Below are 8,867 nucleotides of genomic sequence, written 5' to 3'. Positions count from 1 at the left end.
TCTGCTGATAAACTATAACGTGGTGGTAAAAGAGAAAAAGAAATTCTTTAAAGCCAGTCTGGGAATTCTTATTTGAACCAGTCATTTGATGAAGTGTTTCTTTGTGCCCATTATCATAGTGCAAAAGTTCAACTATAATTAAATGCATTCAATGCAACACATGAAGGAAAAAAGAGAGAAAACTTTTCATGGATATTTGATCACCGGGACCTGAAATGATATTAATTTGAAAAACTATTTATTGCACTACTAGTATCACCACTCAGTGGGTCTGGTTTGTTAAAGCATTGAACTAAATATGCTATATGACACATTTACGCTGTCATAGCTCGTGTTCTATCCAGTTTCTGCTTGGAGCCTGAGTTAAAGACACATTGCTGTGTAGATACAGTCCATGTGTGTGTCTGAGCTGAACTGTAGTCCAGGTGATCCAGTGGTGTTTATAAGGTGATGAGGCAGGGTTTCGACTAAAAACAGAGACTAGACTAATGGACTAAACAGTTGTTCAAATCCCTGCAAACACTTTTTGTCCTACTATCAGCAGCATGTGTTTGACAATCACCAAAGCTGAAAACAGACTGAAAGTGCCTCAAGATACAGATCTACCAGAGATCCTTGGCTGGATTTTGTGTTGTTTTCCTTTCCTTCTTGTTGACTGATTGGACCGTTTGAACAGGGTATGTATTTTTTTCTCTCATAAATGCGTCTGCGTTAGTCTTTACATGTTTGTGAATCTTCATCTGTGTAATGTTCACTTCTCAGCCTTCTGGTTCTCATCCCTGGCAGGGCCACTCCCAGGAAACATCTCTGGGTTTTCCGCCAGTGTGGCTCTCACTCTTTTCTTCTCCTTAAACCTCCCAGAATGTGACACTTTGACGTGACGCCCCTTACTGGCTGTCGTCTTGTCCACGATCTTCCCCAGTCGGGCTTCCAGCTGGGCATCTTCTGTTTGGGCAGCAGCTCCTGAGGCTGCACTTGAACGATGCTGACTGCTGGGTGAGTTGGACACAAATTCTGGAGAGATTTCATACAAAACCTTTGGTTGGGATTTTTTTCTCCTCATAAAAGTGAGCTTCCACCAGCCTGTCGATGACTCTGCCATGATGAATAAAATGTGGGGTGGAATAAACCTTAAGAGAAGAAAAAAAATTAATTAGGATGGCTATAAGAAAACTAGAGACTCGTTAATTTGTTATAAATAATTGTATTTAATAAGAATAATGTGCATGTGTGGGTAATAATTTCTGTTTATATGTGTGTTTGACTGTGTATCTAAACACTTTCTGCCCATGGCATTGTTAATATTTCAGTGTAATCCAATAGTTTCCACATTTCGTGGATACGGATATACTCATATTACTATATGTGCGTGTGCCTGCATGTCTGTGTAAAAAAAGCTGAATAAGAAGGCAAACATATAGGAAGTCATTGTGATTAATCCCCAGTGGGTGTGTGTGGGGTGTGTGCATGTCTGATGTCAAATGATATGTTACAGCTTTATCGTGTTCCTGGCTGTTTGTTCAGTGTGATTTTTGGAGTCATGATGAGCTGACAAACGTGACATGTGCGCTGTAAACTTCATACATACAGTGTGATTAATCCATGAATTATGGCACTAGTAGATTAAACAGTAACAATCACAATAATATTAATAATAACAGTAATACTAAACAGAGTGCAGGTCTATAGTAAATCTTACTATACTTTACTGTTAGTAAATAACCATTCTGGCCCAGATTGAAATATTTACCTATAATAATGACTGATTGGATTTGCTGTTAAAGTTACAATTGATATACTTAAGGATGGGAATTGAGAACCAGTTCTTATAGAGCTTTGGTTCCCAGCAGTTCAGTTCCTTGGAATTGTTAGTCTGCCTGCTTATCAGATCTACTTGCACTTTGCGCTGCAATCAGCTGATTTCAGTTCAGTCTCTCAGTCTACAGAGTGGATTTGGACATTGGACATTTTATTTTTATTGCACAGAAGCACGAGTTACAGGGTGATCTGTCCATAACAGAAAACTCTGGCTCTTTGCAAAGATCTGCACCACACAGCATGCTAACGCTAGCCAAGAACCCAGAGTGATATTAAAAGTGACCAACCCCAGCCTAGCAGCCATGCACTGGACTTCAACAGCTAACAAACCGATAACCAGTCAGGTAGCAGCCTCCATTTCTATCTGTTCAAGTTTCTGCAGTAGAATCACTGGAAGTCTCAGTGGGCTTGTTTTCATCTGTGTTTTGTGTCGTCCACATTGTGTTAATACCCAAATACTAAGATCATGTGTGTGTCCTCATTAGGGAAGAAATAACCCCAACACTGATCCCGGTAAACCTCCAACATGCACGAACATTTTTATAATGTATCTATGAATCTGATTGGCAGCTGTATCTAATAGTTGTTTGATAGATGTTACCTCCACTAACTGTACTCGCTGAGGTGAACCCCTTGACCACTTGTGTGTTTTTAGTGCAATAATCCCTATATGGGCCTGTGTGTTGCACCCATACAGTTTATTAATGTATCTTTTTAACTAAACTTGGTTGAAAATATGGTCACTTCATATTTCAAAAAGAAAACTAACAAGTTAATTTAATTACTGCACCTTATTGGGTAATACAGTAATATAATGCATTACTGTATAACAATTGTGTTGATAGCTGCATTACAAAGCTTTTCAATTCTTTGCATGATGAAGGGTTTAACGAAAAACACAACAAGCGCTCTCTATAAGCATCTACATCGATAACATGCTAACAGAAAGCTAACAGAAAGCTAGTCAGGAGCTCAGAGGGATGACAAAGCTAAGTGACCCCAGGCGAGCAGGATAGCCAACTCTCAATACTTTAAAAGATTCTTCTTCCTTTGTGTGTGTGTGTGTAAAAAAACAGTGTGACAGCAAGCTTGTTGCATTGTCGTCTCTATTTCTACCTGCTCATGTTTTTACAGTATAATTGCAGTTGCAGTCACTTTGGTTGGTTTGCAGCTTGCTGTGCATTGTCAGCCTTGTGTTTATACTTAATAACTAGATGGAGGAATTGAACTTGCTGTGAAGTTTGACCATCCTGCTGTGAAGCCAACAGTGTTGCCCTGCAATAAACCTGACATGGCATTTTCTTATCATTTAATCTTTACTGTTATACCTGCTGAAAATTAGCACGCTAATACTCTCATGTGTAACTTTAGACAGAGAGAAGCTAACTCCTTCCCATGGCACTCAGTGTTTATGCAAAACTAAGCTAATTTTCTTTTATCTGTGACTTTATTCTGTGTTTTGCATACAGATTTGAGATTGGTACAGATCATTTATCCAATTCTCAGCAAAGCAAGAAATAAATCCAAACTATTCTTTGGCTTCAGTAGACTCTGATTAAAACTATGCAACAATATGTGGACAGTACAGGCGATATAGTGTTAAAGTCTCCTACATGATCAAATGGTTCCAGTGAGCATAATGATGGGCGTACTGGGCGGGGCAAAATACTATTAAATTTAATATAGGTAAAAGGGGAAAAACAGGAAATCACCCAGCTTGATTCACATTGAGGCCCCTTTTAAAAAAAATAATGTTCTATTATTTCGGCTTTAAAATGACCTATCAACTAAAGATCACCTAACTCTCCCAGCTGGCATGCAAACTGGCTGCAGGCCAGCTCCTGATCGCCTTGTGGCCTGAGGCAAGTTTTTCTCTCAGCTGAGCAAATAGAAACTGACCACATTGTTTTATTTTGTGTTCCGTTTCTTTTCTACTCGCTCACACACATGCCCTCTCTCTGTTTCAGGAGCATATGATACGCTCAGCTAACTGACTGTTGTGGAGCTTCTTTTGTCTCTTTTGATGTAGGTTCTATTCAGCTTTGAAGTGATAGCGAGCATCGACGTCTGAACCACCGTCTTTGAACACCTTTTAACTGCGGCAGCCAATTTCCTGCTTGTTGTTTAAATTTAAATCTTCTCTCTTTTTTTTGTCGGCTTAAACACGTATTTGTCACACAATTCCTCGATGCGTCCTCACAACCGGTAGCTCCGAATTTAGGTTATTCTTCTCATCAGGATAAATTGCAGTAAGCTTGGTGAGCCTCTGACTTTTGCTCTAGTGTGATCATCAGATCACATCCCTAATTATTCACATATTTTAAAACTGTCATCTGTAATTTATGCTAAATAACAAATACTGAGATGCTGAAAGAGGATGGTAAGCGTGGTAATGTTAAATTCAAGGCTTTTCCATTTATCTGCATTTGTGGCAATTCTAGAGTCTGTTGGGGCCCTAGGCAAAAAGTAACAGGGGCCCCTCCAAGAATTTATCACCATTGTCTGATGAATGCTGGTCAGAGGGGCCAGCGTTGGTTGTTTGATAATCATCGGGTCACAGCCTGCAGTGGTGGACACACTGAGAGGTTTAGTTTTGTTAAATCAGTCAGGTGGGCCCTGATCAGGTCTCTCCAACTGTAAGCTTCACACAGCCACTGCTGCAGTTTGTCTGCCTGCTTATTTTCATGCAGCACCTCTGTCTTTAAGGAATAACTGGCTGAATAAATCTTGACCTGAAAATCCACTGGTCCTGAAAAAATGGGGGTAATTTATCAAGCTAGCTGATGAGATTAGTGAACTGATGTCACAGATGCACATTGTTAACCAATAAATGTTGCTGACTAAGATAATGGCGGCCAAAGTCCAACTTGAGGCCTTAAAACAGGAGTCCAAAGACCCGTGATTGTGAGGATTCTCTGCCCTGTAATGTACACACAAAGTAGAGATTCATGCATTTAAAAGCAACTTCGTGGCACCAAATGGTCAAAGTCCACAAAGGAACCTTGAGGTAAAACAGTTCATCTAGAAGGGATCCTCTGCCAAGCTCAATGCTGTGAGTTTCAAATTGAAAGAAAAGGAAAATTAAGATTGAATGGGTTCTTCCTTTACTGATGCTCCACAATGCTCTATTCAGTTTGGCTTGGTGTCTGTTGTGTTGGCTGTTGTGTTGTAGGAAGAGCAACTGTCCTGTTAAATAACAAAATCATACATTTTTAGAAGATTTTTTGAACAGATTGGATCACTACTGTCACTGCAGATATGATGGTGCTCTGGGTGTAGTCTCTGCATTAATAGCCATAATGTTTACGATATGTGAGTGTGTGTGCGAGAGAGTATTGTACCTGGCAGGTACTAGACCAGAGTAGTGCTGTCAGATGATCACACAAAGCAGACATTAAAATGCATGTGCTTACAGCCACACTGTAGTTTAACAGCTCTAAGGAGCACATCTCTACAATCCAAGAACGCAAATGTTTTGTACAATCAATGAGCAGATTTATAGATGCACACGTTATATATGTCCAGTAAACGTTGGCAAATTCAATGACAACTGGACTTTATGTGTGTGGATGAAATTGATAGCCAGCCTGAAAGGCAGACGTACCTAAGAAACCAAAAACCCACAGATCACTGATGAATGTAACGCTTTTTTTAATGTATTGAATTAATCCAACTGGAACTTTTAATAGTCAAAGATTGAATGCAGGGTGAGAAAATGTCCGAAGCTCAGAAACATTTCCTGATTAATGCCTAAATGCTTACTAACAAAAAACGATGTTCCTGCAATTATCAGTGTTAAATAGCTTTGGGATAGCAGGGGAAAAACAAATGCGTGGTCTGAGCTCACACTCTTCTGCCTGTGGAAAACCTACAATGCCAACGTTTTCTCACATTGTTGGGTTTGTTTGTGTAAAAGTTAAGTCAAAACGTATTTTGGCAGTGTTGAGAAAAATGACAATATTTGATCATTAAGTGAGAATCTGATACGGTGCTAATTTAAATAAAAAATTAAGCATTAACAATGTAGCCAAGCCTTGCTTGGAATTAGATGAAAAATAGAAAAAAATATTTGAAGAAAAATCTTTTTCTACTTCTTTTTTGTTTTCTAATCTTTATCCTGTTTGTCAAACATTAACTACTGTAATGACATTTGATAAAATGTATTACTTTAACAACGCAAGGACTTTAGAGCTGCTAACACCCACATGACAACGGCCACTTCTATTTTTTAAGTCTTCAGAAGGCAACGCGTACATGGCAACAATGCGCTGCAGCTGTCATTTTTTCAAATCTCAGTTTAGATATTTTATTAAAGGCAGAGATGATTCTGGACTCACCTGCTGTAGTTGTGTTTAGCAAGGTTCCCAATCACTTTCCAGCCTCTTTACTCCAGAATTTAGGCTTCCAGGCACAAAAGTTCAGCGTTCACTGTCCTGCTGACCTTTGTTTCACCGCTCTCTCAGACAGAAAGTGGGTCTGAGTTTACAAGGCCCAAGTTAATCATAAGCTGTCTTGGCAATCTGGCAGAAACATGGAATCTAATGTTTCACTTGACAGTTTTCAATCCTCGTTTCTTCATACAAGAGTGTCCGCAATCCATTTTGTTCCCGCACAACTACCCTAAGAAAGATTACACCTGCATCAGGAGGCCGTGTGGTTAAATGAGGACGTCTGACATCATCCACCCCGCTGAAGGTCTCTCTAAAAGGCTCCAACTCACAGACGATACAAGAACGAGAGCTAACTCACTCGTTCAGTCATGTCTTTGTGTTCATCTCTGTATTTCCTCCTTTTTTTCTGTTCACTGCTCTGTCTGTCTCTTCTCAGGTGGTGCATTACAGGTGCTGCAGTTGGCCCCTCCCACTGACACACACAGACTGCACTGTGTGTGTACAATATTAACCACATTTCACTTCCTGACCTTAAACTAACCTTCACTTTATCTCAGCCTACATCTTTCTCTTCAGGTTTCATAGAAAACTTTAAAACTGCCAAAGTATGTCAGCAAATAATGATCCAAATTTACTGATAACTTTCATGCAAAACATATATTTTGATTACCGTAGTCTAGCAATCAGTGTAATTATTATTTATTAACAATAATACCTATAATGTCAAACTGAAAGCTAGACTGACTCAAACATAACAAAGCTGGCTATTCATACTGTACCCTTGTTTCTCACAACATATGCAGAAGTCATAGTAGCTTTGGATCCCTGTAGTTAGTACTTGGTTGCTATAATGTTTAGTTTGTTGAGCTGTTCCTAGACAGTTGATAGTTTTATTTACATGGTCAGTAGGAACTGCTGTTAAGTGAGTTCCCAAGGTTCATTGTAGTATTTACTCCTTCACACTAGCTTTGAGCCAATGGACATTCTGACATAATGTGACAGACCAATGCTACATTATATTTCTGTAATCAACCAGATGACAGTATTTTGTAACCTGTACTTTGAGCAAAATCTAAGATATTGCAGACGCCTCTGCATGGGTGTCATATCTGTACACAATAATCAGTCTGTATCAGATACTTATATGTTAATTATCAACATTTCCTTATTACTCTGACTGGAAATTCAGCACCAATTATGTGATCATTCTGTGCAAGTTTAATGTTATCTTTATTTCACACAAACTGATACCGTTTTTTTTAAAATGTAGAATTATGAGCAAATAAATCTCAAAGCCAGACCTCTGTCTCGCATTTATGACTTGGTTTCTTCAAGATAATGCATTCACATTCTTTCTCCAGCGAGGTATTTACTGCCTAGACTAAAGTTCAGTGTGTAATTTGGAACTGTGCCTTTTACAACCCTGATGGAGCTGAACCATCCCCTGAGGATTAATAATGAAGTAAATGAAAATGAAAAGAAAGAGGAGGAACTTGGAAATCACTCGATGTCACAAGTGTGCAGATAGTTGTCCTTGAAACGCATGCAATTCTCCCTCAATGTTGGATGGAGAAGAATGCAGTGCAAAACTAAAAGAAAATATATGACATCCGCTTCTTTTGATTTTGGTGCAGTAGTTTTGGAGCCAGTGTGCTCACTATTCTCAGTGAGCCCCTCAAGTATTTCCCAGGAGGACTGTGGAGGCCACAGAGTCAAAGGACAGAGTACTACACATAAAAGACACAGGTGCTCTCCTAAAGGCTTTTGATTATCTCCAAATACAGAAGCAAGGGTAGGGTTATGGTAAGTATCATCACCTATACTGAAACATAAAGCCAGAATCAACCTGGCAACAACTCCAATCCGGCCCACTGGATGGTTTTTGGAAATGAGAAGGAAGGAATCAATTTTGGACCTTCTACTAGGTGATCTAAAGTAAAAACAAAACAAGAAAAGGACCAAATTAACAAAAGCTTTCTGTTTTACAATTACAGCACAGTCTGAGGAATGACCTACCAGAACTTTTTCTGTAATCTTATAAATTAAATTCTAACAATTTAAGCCAAAAGAGTTAGACTGAAAGATTTCTTTTATTTTACGACAAGCAACATTTCTTTATCATTTCAAAAAACAAAAAACAAAACTGAGACGTAATGTTGAAATTGCACTTCTTTTTCTTATATAGTGAGGATTTAGTTAAACTTCTGTACAACAATAGAAAGGAGAATTTCACTGGTCTGCTCCACTTAAGATCAAACTGGGCTGTATGCGTTTACCTCTGAACACAGGTCAGGTCACTGGCAAACCACTTAGGGGTAATGTTATGGTTAGATTGCACTTTAGCCACATAATAAACAAGCATATTATCAGAAACTGGAAGATGTTACCTTTCAAGTTAAATCTTTTACATGCATCTTGGCCTAATAGTTATTTTTTTAATAAAAAAATAGATGTGGATCCAACCTTAACCATACACTATCTCTTAACATGCACCAGGTGGCTTGGTACCTGTGTAGAGGTAGTAGGTTAGATTCTGTGTTTGTTTAATGTGTGGTTACAATGCAACCTAACCTTGCCCCTAAGCGGTTCGCCTGTCAGCTGGTGAATTTTAAGATGTCAGCTGAAGTCATTATAATGTTCAGTGGGTAACAATGGAGC

The 8,867-nt window shown here is 38.9% G+C and overlaps 1 protein-coding gene across 1 annotated transcript; it reads right to left on the bottom strand.

Annotated features, from left to right (window-relative positions):
- Nucleotides 1–751: 751 nt before the first annotated feature.
- Nucleotides 752–1,102, bottom strand: prr15la (proline rich 15 like a; the record flags this gene model as incomplete). Its single annotated transcript, XM_080905830.1, has 1 exon — nucleotides 752–1,102. The coding sequence occupies one exon, from the start codon at nucleotides 1,100–1,102 to the stop codon at nucleotides 752–754; it is 351 nt and encodes a 116-aa protein (XP_080761956.1).
- Between the last annotated feature and the right edge of the window lie 7,765 nt (nucleotides 1,103–8,867).

This window comes from Rhamphochromis sp. 'chilingali' (genome assembly GCF_963969265.1).
Source record: "Rhamphochromis sp. 'chilingali' genome assembly, chromosome: 15".
NCBI classification, from domain to species: Eukaryota; Metazoa; Chordata; class Actinopteri; order Cichliformes; family Cichlidae; genus Rhamphochromis; species Rhamphochromis sp. 'chilingali'.
The sequence above is the reverse complement of the archived record's forward strand: the minus strand, read 5'-3'. Positions and strand labels throughout refer to the sequence as shown.